Below are 17,336 nucleotides of genomic sequence, written 5' to 3' on the forward strand. Positions count from 1 at the left end.
ACTAGTAGTAAAATAAATAATTCATTTTTTTATGAAAATTAATTTAGTGTGAAGAGATTTTGTCAAAAAAAAATTTAATGTGAAGAGATAATGTCTTCATTGTCCTCGTGAGCTTAACTTAGTTGATATGAACAATACATAATATATTCAAGGTCCGGGGTTCGACCCCAGCCACCAATAAAAAAAAAAGATGATGCCTTCGTTTAAGATAGATCAATTAGAGTCCAAGACTTTTTGGATTCAAAATCTATCTTTTTATCCGTAAACCAAATATTTAGAGACTATAATAAGTACTAGGGCAAAGAATAACACGAAGTAGAGGAGAAAAGGATGAATAGATCCTGTAGAGATGGGGTCATATTGGTTGTGGTGGCATCATTAGAGGAAGCGATGGTGAGTGGTTGGGAGGTTTCTCCAAGTATATTGGAATAGGAAGTGCTTATTTGGCAGAATTATGGGGAGTGTTGGAAGGGCTCATGTATGCCAGAAGGTTGCAATTTCGATTTATTGAGTTGCATGTTGACTCCTTAGTTGTTGTGAAAGCCATCACTTCACATGGGGATGGTAGTTGGAGAGGGAGGTCGCTAGTTGACAAGATTCATCGCTTGCTTGCTCTTGATTGGGAAGTTGTTGTTCACCACTCTTACCGTGAAACAAACCAATGCGCAGACGCTTTAGCTAACTATGGTTGTTCGATGGATTCGGGGATCTGTTTCTTGGATGTATGTCCTAGCAATATTAGGCTTCTGTTACTTTCTGATTTGATGGGGAATTCTACCCCACGTGTGATATCGTTGTAATCTCTTTCTTTTTGGGCTTAGGCCCTCATTGTTATAAAAAAAAAAAAAAAAGGATGAATATACGACTTACATTTATTTTTGTCAAAAAATAATAATGAATATACAACTTTTTTTTTGTTGAAAGATGTGAATATACAACTTATATTCCATAATTGAATTATTCTAATCAATCATACAAAGAGAGTTATACACGTGATAAATACTCGGGCAAGCAAGAGGGAAAGGGAGTTGGTTACAACAAAATAAAATTGAAAAACATAAAAAAGAGAAATACGAGTAAAACCAACTCCCACAAAACTAATTCTAACACTTTTTAAACACAATGAGAAAACTAGAAAACTAAAACACACCTCGAGCTTGACTATATATGTCATATAGGCCAAAATGGAGGCAATGTGAGTAGAAGCGGGAGAGGTAAGAGGTTTGATTAGAACATAAGATATTTGCATGGTGGAGGGAATAAGAAGCTGATGAATGAGATCATGTTGAATTTTTTCTAAAATGATACTACAATCAATCTCGATATATTTTGTTCTCTCATGAAATACAAGGTCGTGGGTGAGATGAATAGTAGATTCGTTGTCGCAATACACAACAACGGGTTAATTAATTAGTCAATTATGGATTAACAAGAAATTAATAATAACATAAGTTATGGTTTATTGTTATTATATATAAATTATTGGATTGTACTTTGTTTCTAAATGAATCGTGATGTGTTAGATCATCCTCTTAAGCCAAATGAGAGGTCTATACCTTTGATCGTTTAGCTATTTAAACGTTATCATATCAGACGGTTAACAAATGGTGAAAACCCAAACACTACAATCTAGACGGTCATTAAGATAATTCTTCCTTTCGTACTTGCTCTCTAATTATCTTCGTAATCCTTTTTTTTTTTTGAAGAGACTAAAATGAAATATATTACCACAACAGGGTTCCTCCTGGCACAAGGTGTACCAAGGGAGAAACACCAAAGTCAATACAAGGATAGCAAATAATTACAAACCAAAGGCTTACACCACAAAATTAACCAAAGTACTAACAAATTAGCCTATACCGAGAAGAGTGAACGGACTAAGCCACCAACCATGATAGTTAAAGGGAAGAGTTGCAAACTTCACCTTCAACCACTGAAAAGTTAGCAACTTAATTCTGTCCACCACCTGAAAAATAGAGCTAGCTTTGGCATTAAAAATTCTATTGTTCCTTTCCTTCCAAATTTCCCACACAGTCGCATACCATATAACCTGAATAATTGAATGCCGTGACTTAGAAAAACCGCCAAGATGGCTGAATTGATTAAAATGCCCTGTTACATCATGAGGCATAGCCGTAACAACACCTAGCCAGAGAAAGATGTGATTCCAAACCGAGCTAAAAAGATTGCAGTGAAAAAATAAATGAGTGGATGTTTCGATCACTCCACAACCACCAACACAAGATTGAGCATCAGAGTCTATAACACGTCGCCTATGTAAATTATCCCTAGTAGGGAGGCGATCGCGAAACAGACGCCACACAAACAGCACCACCTTTAATGGAACGTCCTTATGCCAAATTGAAGGTGCTGCCGCAATTTCAACATGAACCTGAGCAATGAGAGTATTGTATGCACTTCGAACTGTATAAAGAGAAGATGGGTCCACCTTCCATAGCCATTTATCCTCCCTGTGAACCTGTAAAGAAACATCTTGAAGTAAAAGCATAAGTTCCCCTACCGTCTCCTCCTCCCACGCAAACAACCTACGCCTCCACCGCCAAGCATCACAATCAACTTCCCAACCTAAGGCATTCATCGATGCCACTGACTTCGTCTTCAGCTCCTACAAATCATACAACCTACTAAATCTATCCCGTAACGACACGTCTCCCACCCAAACATCCGTCCAAAACAACGTTTTAGTGCCATTACCCAAAGAACGACTGACATGTATAACCTGTATATATGAAAATTGGATACCCCCTTAAATGTTAAAATTCCAACAATTAGAATGAGAGACATATAGATGCGTATTACTATTGTGTAAATATATGAAAAATATCTTATCCAAAAGTCATATTGCTCCTATTAATATGATTACGATGATGTTGTATTATTGTTGAACCTTATAATATAATATAAATCCATATTAAGATTTGGGTTGTTTATATGGTTCTCAACATCGAACAATGTTTGCATCTGATTGTACACATGTGATGAAGTTCATGTGACAAATTGCATCGTTTTAGATGTGATATAATGCTAATACTTCTATTAAGAATGAATCTAACAAGCATAAATCGTGTTATACTTGATGTATCGTGTTATATTTGATGTTGTGACAATGACAAGGTCATATTTATTGATGCATTTATGCTTGTTTCATATGGATTGCGTATGCCGTATTGTACGATTAACTTTATTTTCTCCTTGATTGAGAAATCGAAACCATACTTAAAAAACTGCAAATTTAAAAGTTGTGCATATCTTTTATCACAAAATCGTTAAACATCAAGTATTGGTTTTTTTTTTTTTTGTGTTAAAAAAAAGTATTGGTTTTCATTTTTATTTTCACGAAGGAAAATTACAAAGCTTTATTTTCACAACTTAATTTCAAATTTTTTTTAACAAACAAAAATGGTATATATTAACAACTGTGGTTTACCTCGCACAAGCCGTGGTATTTACAATAATAAAGTGCCAAACAAAACAAAGCACCACCAAAACAATCAAACAAGCAAATAAACACTAGTGGACGCCCATACAAAGGAGCGGATGCTTCCACCAGTCATGATAGCTGTAAATAAAAGTTGTATGTTTTGACTTTAACCAAGAAAAGGACGTCAGCTTGACCTTTTCCAAGAGAGTAAGCGGTGTCGATGCCATGTTTTTAAACACACGGTCATTCATTTCCTTCCAAATAACCCAAATCGAAGTAAACCAACTAATCCTGAAAAACATCTGTGTAAATCTAGGCAAACCAGGCATATTAATAAATTGGGTGAAATGTTGGTTAAGATCACCAGGTGAAGCCGAAGATAGGTCCAGCCACAACCAAACCAGATACCAAAGGGATCCAAAGACATCACATCCCAAAAATATATGCGATACCGTTTCAATACTCCCACAACCAGACACGCATGTCGCGTCTTCCTGAGAAAGAACCCTCCGCCGAACCAGATTGTCTTTGGTTGGAAGTCTGTTGCGTAATAGGCGCCACACGAACACAGACACCTTCGAAGGAATATGCTGGTGCCAAACGTCGACCACTTGAGACCTGTCTATCACATCAGTCGAGGTAGTAAGGAAACGGTATGCCCCCCGCACCGAATAACCATGAATAGGGTCCAGCAGCCACCTCCAAGAGTCCTCAACATTATTGATATGAGGCTTCTTTAAATTGTGTCATCGTGAACAAAAGCTATGTAAAGTTTTAGTTTTTCGTTGCTTAAGCAACTTTAAATGAAAGTTAACGTGTTCCATATATTTCCCAATTCATACCTACCTCGTTGCTTATAACTCTAATTAATTCTACTTTCATCATTCACAATTCAATATATTCCACTTTACATTTATGATAGTGGAGAATGCACCAATACTTAACAAGTGCATTTAAAACTATTTTTCTCTCTTCTTCATTTATACATTTTTCTTAATACGTGTGAAATGAGCTTTTGGCTCAGTTAATCCGGGACGGAGGGAGTATCATTTTTCCCATTATATTTTATGCATTGTCTTTTTTTTTTTTTTGTAGTGACCGGGGTTTGAACTCCGGTCCTTGCATATTTTATGCATTGTCCCAACCAACTGAGCTAAGCTCACGAGGACTTTTCCCGACCAAAGTGAAAATTCGTAACTTTTCAACAAAAACAAAAATGTCTCATCAAAAAAAGAAAAACCAATAAAAAAAAAGCTCATTATTATTAATTTATTTATTTATTAATAATTGTCATAGAACTTTATAGTGGTCACAATAATTACGCGTAGGTTGAAAACGTACGAGAAATGAAATGATAACGCGAACAGCCAATAAGAAGAACACAAAAGCGTACATGTGTAGGTCCCATTTGTTCGATCCCTATTCTCCGATTCATGTGGCTTAAAATCAAATAAAAAAAAAAAACCAAATAAAACAAAAATTACACAGTACTTAAAATCAACGGTTAGATTCATTCCAACCCCGTGGGACCACTTTTCACCACCATCCAACCGTTGATTTCACTAGTAACACACTTCTCACTTTTCACTTTTCTTTAAGCATTCTCTTCTTTTATTTCTTCATTCACTTTACAGAGTTCATTCTCAACTCTGCAAGTTTCACAATTTCGATTTGTTCGAAGGTAAATTGGATTTTTCTTTTCAATTTCTTGAATAAGTTTCTTTGTTAAGTTCATTTTTGATGAATTTTATACAACTTAGATTTTCTGCTAGCATATCATAGATTTTATTAATATCTGCTGAATTCAATCACAATGAAAATTTTGATTTGAATTTCCATAAAACACAATTAACTAATGTGTATTTGATGATTTGCTAGTGATTTATGTGTGTTAGGTAATATTAAGAATATGATTATGCTTTTTTTTTTGCATGTATATGTTAGGTAGTTGTGATCTGGTTTTGATTGTTTCTATCTGCATCTGCATGTGATTGTTTTCTAATGGAGGCTAATTCATTCTCTTGAAAATTCAGGTTATGAATGCGTTGACTATTCTGTGAGGTCATAAAAGTGGTCTGTGTTGTTGTGGGGAGAAAAAAGGTGAGTGATGATGCCGGATGAGATTGCTGCTCGTGTGTATTGCGATGGCGAGAGAGGTTATAGTTATCTGTCACCATGGATGGCTCATTGGAAGCACACAAGTTACAAGCCAACGAAACAAAACACTGGTTTGAGTGTTGGTTGTAAGGTTAATGAATTGAAAGAAGAGAGTGATGTTGAGAAGCGTGATTTACTTGGTGGGTCGGACGTTGGATCAGATAGTTCAATGCATGTTGATGAGGAGGAGATTGGAAAATTGAAGAATGCAAGCTTGGATTCCAAGTCATTTCTTATATCACGTCTTTCTCAAAACAAAAATGGAAGAGTGCCTTTGCAGAGAGAAGAGAAGAATGTTTTGCGTGAGGGAGATGGGAAATCTGGAAAAGAATCAAGCTTTGGAGGTGATACTGTTTTTATCAACAGAGGTGGGGATCACATGTTGCCATTAACATCTTCACAAGCTGCTCCTAAAATAGAAACTTCGATAAAAGAGGGTCGGTTATTGTCTCAAGGAGTGCCGGTGAAATCCTTGTGTGCTGCTGACCTGAAGAACTTGGCTCTTTCAACGTCATTGCGGAACAACTTGGTAAACTCAGCTTCAGACATAGTGCCTACAAATGGACGTGACAAAGGAAAATCTGTGATGCCTCAACTCACCGGTGGATCGAGCTACAATTCAGCATCCCAAGAGCATTACACAGGCACTAAATATCACAGTTATTCTTCTCTCCGTGTCCCTGAGAAGCAGATGAGTAGCTTGTTAGACTCTCAAAGACCTTCCCGTTCAAAATTGTTGCAAGGCAGTTTTCCTCGTTTCCCGCATAATCCAATAGCTGGTAATGATGATGATGGACTATATGCTGTTCGTAGTCAGCACCACAAGATTCAAAATTTAATTGCTAATCCAGACATTACAAACCAGACTGCATTCTTGGAGTCAACTAAACCACATTACGGTGTAAGCTCTTCGGCGCGAGGACCACGTTCTGCTTATGGTGTGAAGGGTGCAAAAATTTACACCCGTATAGATTCAGCAGAAGAATTATCACGAGGTCATCCCAATATTTCCCAGACAACACATCAGTTCTTTAGCGAATCAATGGCACCTACCAAAGTTAAAGGAAATAATTTCAATGAGATTCTTGATTTATCTCCGACTCCACCCGCTAGTGACCGTACTGTGGAATGTCCGAAGCTGGAAACTCTAGGGAGCTCCAGAAAGAGTGAAGAAAACGAAAATATCCACGATTTGAAATGTCCGACAAGCCCGGCGAATGAGTCATCTCCTGAACCCAACACTATGGACATTGATACTTTACATGAGAATAATCTTGCAGGTATATATGCACAAAGTGAAAGGACATACCATATAATGATATCCTTAAAGCTCTGCAATATAGAAACTTTTTAGATATACTAAGTTTGATTAATACTTGCATAATGTTTAATATATTCCATAATTTCAGTTAAGTTTAATCGTAGTTTTATTGTTTGGAAAATGACATATGGTCTGCAAGTTTGATGATGTTAATTTTGTTTTTTGGAACTGATGGTGCTCCTTCCTGCCTGTTGCAGGTGTAGTTCCATTGCTATCTAATAAGGTAATTTTGCTCATGTTTGGTCTTGCTGATACCATGCATTTAATTTTCCACTCTCACCGTTGCTTAAGCATTCATATGATTTTCATTATTATCTGGTTCTCGACACTTTATATATCATAATCTGGTTTTTGGGAAAAGTAAGAATTTCATTAACTTGTACATTCCTGTTAATTATGATGAGTGTTGTATGACACTACAGATTGTAGCTAATTTTAATGAAACCGTTTCCTCATACCAACTCTTTCGTTGTCACACACACACAGACACAATTAGTACTTTAATTTGACAACCTGATCATCGCACGAGTTTTTCTACCACTATCATATCACCCCATATTAAATCCAATACTATTCTAAACTTTGAGCGGTAAACATGCATGGATGATCACAATTTAAATTTTGCAGTGCTCCAAGGATAGTCAGAACTCGCTCTCAACTCAAGGTGCAACAATTTCAGCTAGAGGAAAAAACCTGGAGAAGTCAGTGAATACAACACTACCAGATATAAATAAAAGGCCTCATGAGCTTCTCACTCTGGCAAGTCCCATGGTTGACAGGGAGACTAGTACATCAAGAACTCACAGCCTTGATGTTGAACAACTTTTTCCTCACGTAAACGGACATGCAAGGTCAAAATCTGGCAGTAGCTCTTTGGGATCAGATCCAAGTAGCAGATGGGTTAAACGACTCAAGTTATGCACATTGGACTCTGGTCATGGTACCAAGAGTGAAAATATTGGAGAACCTTCACATGTAAAATCAACAAATATTTTCAGCAAAATTATGAAAGAGAGCAAATCCAGTATGGAAGCCGAAACAGTATATCACGCTGAAGGAATAACTGTTCCAGATCCACCCCCAAAAGTATTATCAAACGACGAGTCCTCTTTTACTGAAGCGAAGGAAACTGTAGATATTACACTTTCACATCCTTGGATTCAGAGATGGAGTCATAATCGGGCTGCATGTCCCAAAAAGATGCATGAATCAGTGGAGAATCATGAACCAAAGTCTTCGAACAGTGTGAAAGAACAGTTTAAAAACAAGCAGTTTCCAAGCATTGCTGCCATGGCCCTGATGGGAAAGGCAATGAATTGTTTGAATCCATCTGAGCTTACGAAAAAGGGTCCTGTGATGGTTTGGAATACGAAGAGACTTTGAAGTTTTTGGCCATTGGTGATATGAAGTTTATGGTGGGGATTCATGGGATTAATTTGTGAGGAATCTATATGGCTGCATACTTTGTATGGGAAGTTACTTGGTGAATTGAGTACTGCCTGGGCCATATCCCACTTGGACCCTTGAATTTGTTGCTTAGCTTGCTCACCACTTTATCTCTTCAAATTTGGATCGATCAAAACCAACTGAGTAGAGCTGCATTTAAATAAAGATATTATGTATGTGAACTTGCCTGCTTTTTTTGCAGATAGCATGTATATATACTTACGAAATAAATTGTCTTAATCCTAGATGGAAGAAAATTTCTGAAGAGGCATGGAATCATTGAACCTATTATGGTGCTGCTCGAGTCGTATTGCCAAGCTAAGCATATATTAACAGAGTTAATTGTAAGGTTTGATAGGAGTTTCATGTAAAGTTATGATCCTTTTGGGGTGGATTTTTCTATCATGAACAATAGCATATGCAGTTCAGCAACTTTCAAGGTCAAAGCACTTTCTATATTTATTAGGACTTGGATGCTCACCTACAATATAGTGGTGCAGCAAAATGTTGTGCAAAAAAGTGTCACCGAATGTGTCCTAGTTATAAACAAGTTGATTTGTAAAGTTGATTTGTTTATATAAAATTGATTTGGTTAAATATGATTTTTAATTAAAAAACTACTCGTTTTTGTGATCGATCCACTTATATTATACTTTTTTCTCCATTTCTCAGTCCCACAGTGCCAACACCAACGATTTGTTGCTTGTTTTGAATTCGAAACACAAAGTGAATGCAACAGATACATAGTCACAGCCAAAAGTTATATATAAAAGTGTTTGTACCAAAACCAAACCATTTTTATGGAGAAAAAATAGTTATTATGGACTGTTGTACAATTATATCAGCTACTTATTATTAACGAGTTTAGTTTTTGTGTTGAATATTGAAAGAACTCATTAGACTAAAAAAATTATGAGTCTACTTATAAAACCACACTAACGTCTTAAAAACATGGTCTGTAGTTTGTTTACTGAAGAAGTATCATAGACCATCTCCAATGCATACTCTTACTAAAATCTGCTCTTCAAATCAGTTAACTGGAGGATATCTAACTCTTCTCCATAATTTGGTTAATATGATCTCATTGAATTTTCTGGTTTCTCTCTACTGGTGTCTGGTATTAATAAAATTTAGCTAATTAATGGACTTTTTTCAAGTTACATTATATTTTATTTGTATGCCAAAAACTTGTTTCGTAGTTTATTAGGTAGCATCTAAATTTTTATTTATGCTTTATTTTCTATTTTATATGATATGATATGGCTTACACATTAGATCTTAAGCTTCAGAAGTATCAATATAGGTTAAATAGGCATAAACAAAATAGCTTAAACCAATTGCAAAATACTCCAAAAGCACTGAAAACAACTTGGTAGTTCACAAACAGCCTTCAATCATTTTATTGATGTGCATCTTGATTTTACATTAACGCTTTATTTATTTATTCGTTCTATTTTTACATGTAGTGGGAGGGACCCTTCTACTCTGCGCGCGTACACACAAACACACATATATATAAACAAAAAGGGGGTTTGGTTTCTCTATTGTACATGGTATTGCAACTGCTAGCCTTCTGTTCTCAAAGTAATCTTTGGAATGCTTAAGAAGCAAACCATGCTAGCCACTTATATGACAGTGCCGTCCTCTATTGTCGCTTTCTCCATTACAATTGTGATTCCTGATCGGATGTAAAATCCATCTTCTGGTCTATCTGCTTCTTGAACACCCTACAAACAAAGCATTTGAATGGTAATATATCAGATACATCGTTCATGATGATCTTACGCTAGAAAACCACCAACTAACAAAATGGACTCAAATGTAAAAGAAATATATGGTAAAAGGGGAGCCATGCTCACATCTTTGTTCATGATGATGACATCTTTCCCAATCCTGGCATTCTTGTCAATTATACATTTCCTTCAACAAAGACAACAAGTAACAAACATCAAATGAATGTTCAATATTCTACAGGTTATGGTATGCTATTTCTTGGTCATGAACATGACAGTGAGACAATATTCAATATTCTGCAGCAAGATTACCTGATTTTGCTGTTACTTCCAATCCCAATAGGAACCTTTCCCTGTGCTAGCTCAGAAGCAATTTCGGATTCGGTTTGGTAATAATCTGCTCCCATCATTACAGTGTCCTGTAAAATTTTGTTTTAAATGTTAGGAATATTGTATTACATATAGTTTTCTAGCCAAGCCTTAGGGTTTTCTCAGCGGTCACTGCTATTGAGTCCGCATTAGCTGCACTAGATCTCGATTCTCCACAATGTCAATCATTAATTGCGATGCTACCTCAGTTTAAAACCTTGGTTCTATAGCGTTCTCGGCCAAGAAATTATGGTAGTTTACCTGGAGCTCAACACCGTAATCCAAACGTGAACGTTCACCCACAATGGAGTGTTGTACACTACATTCTCTCAGGAAACAACCATGCGAGATTATTGCATCCACAATCTACAAAGAGCAACTCAAACATGGTAAGCAAGACATCTAATGAAAACGAAGAGGTAAGTTAAAACTTTAAAGATAGATGATCATAGTTATACCCTGCATTTATCAATCTTTGTTGGTGGTAAGAATCTTGGAGATGTGAAAATGGGTGTCTTGGGATCATAAAATTTGAACATTGGACTCTGCAAGAGTATATAACAAACAATGTTAGTTTCATGATAGGAAGATAATTAAAATCAGAAATTTGTAATTAGTCAATATTTTGATTCTTGAACCTACCTCTTCAGTAAGAGCCATGTTAGCATCGTAAAATGATTTTATTGTTCCAATGTCTTCCCAATAGTCTCCGAAAAAAAATGCCTGAAAAAAAGGCAAAACAAATATTCAACTTGTATTGTTACCTCCAGAAAGGAGTGATTATTAAAACACTTTAAAGGAGATAGTGTAATTTCTCTTACTTGGACATTGCATTCCTTAACAGATGCAGGAATGATTTCAGATCCAAAGTCATTGGATGTGGGATACCTCCATTTTAGAAGCTTGAGTAAAACATCAGTCTTGAATACATAAACTCCCATAGATGCAATGTATGGTGACCTTAATGCATCTTGGTTTGACAATCCAAAAAGAGAGGTATCTGCTTGCTGCAGCGAAGCATCAGAAACACATGACTATAGAGGCCAAAAAAGATAAATATATTATGATCAAATTAGGCAAAATACATTATGCAGTCCTTTGAGTTATCTCATTGTACCATATTAACCCTCTAAGTCTTTTTTTGTTTTGTTTTTGTATCAGGTTAGTCCTTAAGTCTTAAAACGTTTGCGCCGTTACCCTTTCAAATACATTTCGTTAAAAAAATAGAAGTGTTCGTTATCTTCATTACGTGACAGAAACGGTGTGTTTTGCTACTCCTACACGAACATGTTCCCAAGAGGCAAGAGAATGAACTACTTTATTTGAACTTTAATAAATGTACAGGACTCACCATTGATTTAAGATCAGCACCCTTAGGTTTTTCCGAAAATTGGATGATGCGACCTCTGCTATCTACCTTGACTAATCCATAATCCGATGCACGACTGAAAAGCAGACAAGTAGAAATGAAACAGTGTATTTTGATCAAAACAAAGAGATCTATATAAAAACGAAAAACATTTAAAAGGTGACTGAACATAAAATACCTGTCACCAACAGCAGCACATGATACTGTAATATCTGCATTTCTATCAATATGACTCTGTTTATATGATAAAAGATAATCAGAAAACATTGAAAATGAAACAAAGAAAAAAAATAATCAAACATACATGAAACAAATAATTGAATACCTGCACAAGGTCCATGTAATCCATTCTATATAGATGATCACCAGCCAAGATTATTACATTCTCAATGTTAGTGTTCTTGGCATCCTCGAATACCCATGTAAATTGCCTCACAGCATCCGCTGTTCCTTGAAACCAATTTTTCCCAGCTTCTCCTGGCGTTTGAGTAGCCGCCAAAACCTATCGTGTGTTCGATTTCATGGTAGAAATATTAGAGTTGATGTTACCTTCATCATGACATTATTCATTTCGTTTCAAAACATTGGTCTGACTAGAAGTGATATAAAGCAGCTTTCGCAATAAGTTGAGTATTACATCAAACTTGCACTATAGTAAAATATATTATCATGTTATTTTTTTGACGCATACATTGTCATTTTAAGTGAAGCGAATATCTCGAGTTTTGACGCAACAAATAGATTTGATCCATATTAGCTTAGCAAGTTTATGTATACATGATTAGCAATTAGCAACCAATTCCTTGATACATACCTCCACATATCCATCTCCAAAGTTGATGCCATTTCCAAAATAGGTGCGAGCAATGTGACGGTTTAAAGACGCAGAATTAAACTGTGTCAGTACAAATATTTTGTTTATACCACTGTTGATACAGTTGCTCATTGGAATGTCTATAAGCCTATAGCACCCACCGACAGGTACCTGAAAAATGTAAACAGTATCATTACATAATGAAACAACTCCAAAACTGATGCCTGTTTAGTCAACCAAGACAATGATTTACTCACAGCAGGTGTAGCAGCTCTTTTGGTAAGAGGAAAAAGGTGAACACCAGGACCTCCTCCCAATACAATGGAAGCAACATTTTTTGGGTCAGCTTTTATTCTGATAAATGATGGAACCTGAAAGGTCTGAAGTTGACACCACAATAAGAACATAAGAATCATTTAAAAAATAATAACATAAGAAATTTAGCTACTCTCTTCGGTCCTATATATAAGAGAAGATTCTTTTTTTAGATACATTTAATAATTAATGTATCTAGTCTTCATTGTAAACAAGATACATTAGTTATTCAATGTATCTAAAAAAAGAATCTTTTCTTATATATAGGACCAGAGGGAGTACATAATATCAGGAACAAAGTCTTCGGGTCATGTTGATCAACACCATAAGCGTTAAAATATTTTTTTAAATTGCCGCAACAGCAATTGCAGTCGCAACATAAAAGATTTTGCACCGCGGCCGCAGTTGCAGCCACATCAGCTATAGTGGTAAAAAATGGATCCCATGGTTTTAAACTGTGGTCCACAACCAAAATTATGGCCGCAATATAAAGGATTTTGAAGTCTCGGCAGCAGCATCACAACTGCAATTTTGACCGCGCTTTCCAAGATTTTTCCGTAATACAAAAGTTGGCAGTGTAATGACATCTACGATCTTAATTCAAAACCACGACGGACCCCTCAACATGATTCAGCTTACCTTAGTCTCAACGGCATCATTTGATGTAAGAACAGCAGACACAACACCAGGTTTGGCCTTCTTAACCCTCTCTTTGGTTCTCAAACTTATTCCCAACTGATTAATCATCCAAGGACTATAATTTACACCCCGTTTGATTCTCTCACCAAGAAAACCATTATCATGATGAAAAATATTGTCTTTCCTCAAATTTGCTATATGGTTATTGGCCTTAAAGTTCACACAAGAAGACACCATTGTGATGGTGATGTATCAATCAAGAGTTCAAGTAAACAGTTCTACTTTGATGTTCAAACTGTAACAAACAAAGTGAAAGTACACATTAAATAAAAACAAAAAAAATACTATGATAGTTATAGAAATTCAAAGTGACACTAAAATAAAATAATGTTAATGAAGTAATGAATGGAAAGAAAAACTTACTTTGAAGTATCTTTAATTGCGAGTGTAAGAAAGGTAGCTAAATTCAATTATTTTTTTGATAGACAAGTAATTGATGGAATTCCAAATGGAATTGGGATATATGAAAAATGTGCTAACTTGATGAGAGTGAGATTTAGATTATTGGAAATGGTAACTGAAGGCTGGAAATTTGAGTGTGAAATGTGATCTAAGAGTGAGTTGAATGTTGTACTACTAGGTGGTTTTATTGGCTTGTGAGCCAGAGCCTTCACGAGAGGGATGGGGAAATCTGATACTATAGCCATGAATATAAAATGATGTAATAATGTGGATTTCATACTATAGTCTATAATATCATTTTTTTTTTTACATCAAAAAAATAATATCATTTCTCACGGTCCATGTTTCTAGGTTCCTCTTATACACGGAGAGTCCTTGAGGAACATACACCTGTAAACTTCAACTTCAGGCACTGGTAGTGTTTGTTTTTTTTCAATTGTGTTTTTTTTTATTAACGAAAAGATCTTGGCAACGAGTATCAAAAAACACTCTTTAAATTTTCTAAATTAAAAAAAAAAAATCTTCAAAAAAATAAAACATTTTAATTTCTAATATTTGAGTATACAAATTTTTATAAAAACTTACATTTTAAGGTCTTTAAAGAGTGATCCGAAACACATGTTAACATGATATTTTTTTTTATGATAATTTTTTAGGTCGAATTTCATAACCGCGTGCTTCAAGGTCTTGAATCACTTATACGTATACATTGATTATTTATAGTTTTACCAAAAAAAAAATTGATTATTTATATCTTATCTAACGACTTAAGATTGTTTAAAACCATTTTAGAAAACATATGAAAATAACACCTTCTTGTTTAATTCAGTAAATTCTTTTCAACTTTTTTTTTTCTTCATAAGCTCTCAAAAATTTATATTATAATAGTGTAATTTTATTTTACTTTTTATTATAGAAGCTACTATATTAATAGACATTGAGTTCAATGTTAACATATACCTTCTTTTTTTTAGAAGATGTTAACATATACCCTTATGGGTATTAGCATACTAGTATTAAAGAGAAAGACTTTCAATTGACAATTAATACATTCTATTTTTCTCTACAAGTTAAGAGTTTTTTTTTTATAAAAAAAAAAGAGTTTTTTTTTTCTCTCAAAAATAATCACTCTATAAATTCTTTAACATATGTCTTTAGAACATAATTTAAATTAACTTATTATCTTTTTTCCTTTTAGTGTACAATAGAGTCAATGAGGTTCAAAACTAGAACTTCATGCTTAATAATTTATCATGACCTTTTAATTAAAATATTTATGCAACAATAGCTTGCTAGCTACTAATGGGACCACGCCAATTTGGTCATCACAAGCATTACATGTATGATTTAATATTATCAAAAGTATCATAAAAAGAAACATATATAGTTAATCAGCAAAATAATGCAAATTTCTACGGTTGCCATTGAACAAGGAAACTTGAATTTGACAAGCCACTTGACCTGTTGCAACTTTTGTTGATTATGACTGGCTTATCTTTCATAGACATGATTACCGTTCAAGTTGATTGAGTTTGGTATGTGATGGCTTATCTTCATAGCTTGTGATGGTTTTCACAAGCTTGCCATTGCCATTTCCCTAACCATTCAAATGACCCAGTTGTATATGTTTCATAATCAGAAGGAAATTAAAATTCCTAACAAAACACTGATTTTAACACAGGCACCGAAGACATAGATACGGATAATGTTAATGGTTTGTGTACAAAATAAGAATCAGTTCACAATAATCGCATTAAGAGGATCTTTTATTATTTGGAAGGATCGTAATAGGGGGATTTTTCATAATCAGACGGAACAACTTTCTTCTTTACATGAAAAGGTTAAACTCCAAAGTTTCTGGTGGTTAAAATCGTATTACATCTTATTTGATTTTGATTATCCTGCTTGAAAGTTAAATTCGTTAATGTGTTTTGTTATATAATTTTAGTTTTGGTTGTTTGTCGTTTCTCGACTACTTGATGTAACTTGGACTGTTGTTGTGTAACTTTGGATTTTAAGTTTTCTCTGGCACATCTTGTGCTAAAGGACATGCAAGGTATTCAGAATTATGCTCAAAATTTCGTAAGATTTTTGTGTTTTCTAAACCAATAAAGAGAAATTCTTTTATAGTCACAAACACAAATGCATAGTGTTTGGACACATACACATTACAAGATTTTTTTTAATAGTGAAAAAGAAATTGTTAATAAAATGATTTAGTATTTCAAAAAATGACACTTTATGTGTGAGTGCCCAAACACCATGCATTTGTATATGTGACCATGGAAGAATGCCTCACCAATAAAACTGACTTTTGTTTTGGTGGATTCAGCGGGACCCATGATGGTATTCAGACATGCAAAGTATTCAGAATTCTGCTCAAAATTTCGTTTGGATGTGAGCTAGTTGTATTGTACCAAATACCACAATAATTTGTGTTTGTGCACTTTGGACTAATAATCATAAATCAAAGAGGGAGTGGGCAATTGCAGAAGAAAAAAAACAAGCACATAATGTTATTCAAGAAAAAACAATTTGGGCTAATAATCATGAGTTTCTATTGTTCCCCCAAACTTAACTTAATTGATATAAGGTTTAAATGTGTAATTGGTCCCTGCACTTTTAACAGATTTTGGCATTGGTCCCTGCACTTTTTTTTTTGTTTGGCATTGGTCCCTGCACTTTGTAAAAATATTGGCATTGGTCCCTGCACTTTTTTTTGTTTGGCATTGGTCCCTGCACTTTGTAAAAATATTGGTATTGGTCCCTGCACTTTGAAAAAATATTGGTATTGGTGCCACGTGGCATGAAATGATTGGGACCAATACCAATATTTTTCCAAAGTGCAGGGACCAATACCAATATTTTTACAAAGTGCAGGGACCAATGCCAAACCAAAAAAAGTACAGGGACCAATGTCAATATTTTTACAAAGTGCAGGGACCAATGCCAAACAAAAAAAAGTGTAGGGACCAATGCCAAAATCTGTTGAAAATGCAGGGACCAATTACACATTTAAACCTTGATATAAACATTACATTATAAACTCAGATGTCAAAGTTTTATTTTGAACACTTTATTTATTCACCTTAAAAAAAATGATTTTCTAAGCACGAGTCACTTGGGAAAAAAGAATTGGGTCCCTTTCACTGCCTCATTTTATTTGGCCTGGATACCTCTACCGTACACGTGTCCAAAAAATATAATTAGCAACAATTTTCCCATTTGATTGTTCTTGTCTCCCTTTTGATTTGTGTGATAGTAGGACC

At 34.9% G+C, this 17,336-nt stretch overlaps 3 protein-coding genes across 4 annotated transcripts; 1 reads left to right on the forward strand and 2 right to left on the reverse strand.

Annotated features, from left to right (window-relative positions):
- Window positions 1-1,849: 1,849 nt before the first annotated feature.
- On the reverse strand, window positions 1,850-2,599 carry LOC146931059 (uncharacterized). Its single transcript, XM_085707634.1, has one exon. It carries the CDS (start codon window positions 2,597-2,599, stop codon window positions 1,850-1,852), a length of 750 nt encoding a protein of 249 aa, XP_085563760.1.
- Window positions 2,600-5,038: 2,439 nt separating this feature from the next.
- On the forward strand, window positions 5,039-8,798 carry LOC146931060 (uncharacterized). 2 transcript variants are annotated; one of them, XR_015006588.1, is made up of 5 exons: window positions 5,039-5,123; window positions 5,476-6,879; window positions 7,118-7,143; window positions 7,548-8,539; window positions 8,613-8,798. XR_015006588.1 is itself a non-coding variant. In XM_085702548.1 (4 exons), exons 2-4 carry the CDS (start codon window positions 5,550-5,552, stop codon window positions 8,301-8,303), a joined length of 2,112 nt encoding a protein of 703 aa, XP_085558674.1. In that variant the 5' UTR covers window positions 5,039-5,123; window positions 5,476-5,549; the 3' UTR covers window positions 8,304-8,798. The 2 variants fall into 2 exon arrangements, 1 of the variants encoding a protein (XP_085558674.1); XM_085702548.1 differs by having other exon boundaries at window positions 7,548-8,798.
- Window positions 8,799-9,739: 941 nt separating this feature from the next.
- On the reverse strand, window positions 9,740-14,223 carry LOC146931061 (glucose-1-phosphate adenylyltransferase large subunit 1-like). The gene is made up of 14 exons (XM_085702549.1): window positions 14,029-14,223; window positions 13,606-13,900; window positions 12,909-13,031; window positions 12,652-12,822; window positions 12,163-12,339; window positions 12,016-12,071; window positions 11,820-11,913; window positions 11,290-11,475; window positions 11,111-11,191; window positions 10,927-11,013; window positions 10,730-10,834; window positions 10,412-10,518; window positions 10,226-10,286; window positions 9,740-10,093 (listed from the first exon to the last, which is right to left on the reverse strand). The coding sequence occupies exons 2-14, from the start codon at window positions 13,840-13,842 to the stop codon at window positions 9,992-9,994; spliced, it is 1,587 nt and encodes a 528-aa protein (XP_085558675.1). The 5' UTR covers window positions 13,843-13,900; window positions 14,029-14,223; the 3' UTR covers window positions 9,740-9,991.
- Window positions 14,224-17,336: the final 3,113 nt, after the last annotated feature.

The sequence above is a fragment of the Medicago sativa genome, chromosome 4 (genome assembly GCF_051527215.1).
Source record: "Medicago sativa cultivar Bolivia chromosome 4, Bolivia_mono, whole genome shotgun sequence".
Classification (NCBI taxonomy): Eukaryota; Viridiplantae; Streptophyta; class Magnoliopsida; order Fabales; family Fabaceae; genus Medicago; species Medicago sativa.

Coding starts and splice junctions, on each gene's coding strand:
- LOC146931061 (XM_085702549.1), bottom strand. CDS start 13,842: ATGGTGTCTTCTTGTGTGAACTTTAAGGCCAATAACCATATAGCAAAT. Junction 12,072..12,162: donor ATTACATGGACCTTGTGCAG/GTATTCAATTAT, acceptor TCATATAAACAG/AGTCATATTGATAGAAATGC. Junction 11,014..11,110: donor ACATGGCTCTTACTGAAGAG/GTAGGTTCAAGA, acceptor ATACTCTTGCAG/AGTCCAATGTTCAAATTTTA.
- LOC146931060 (XM_085702548.1), top strand. CDS start 5,550: ATGATGCCGGATGAGATTGCTGCTCGTGTGTATTGCGATGGCGAGAGA. Junction 6,880..7,117: donor ACATGAGAATAATCTTGCAG/GTATATATGCAC, acceptor TGCCTGTTGCAG/GTGTAGTTCCATTGCTATCT. Junction 7,144..7,547: donor TTCCATTGCTATCTAATAAG/GTAATTTTGCTC, acceptor TAAATTTTGCAG/TGCTCCAAGGATAGTCAGAA.
- LOC146931059 (XM_085707634.1), bottom strand. CDS start 2,599: ATGAATGCCTTAGGTTGGGAAGTTGATTGTGATGCTTGGCGGTGGAGG.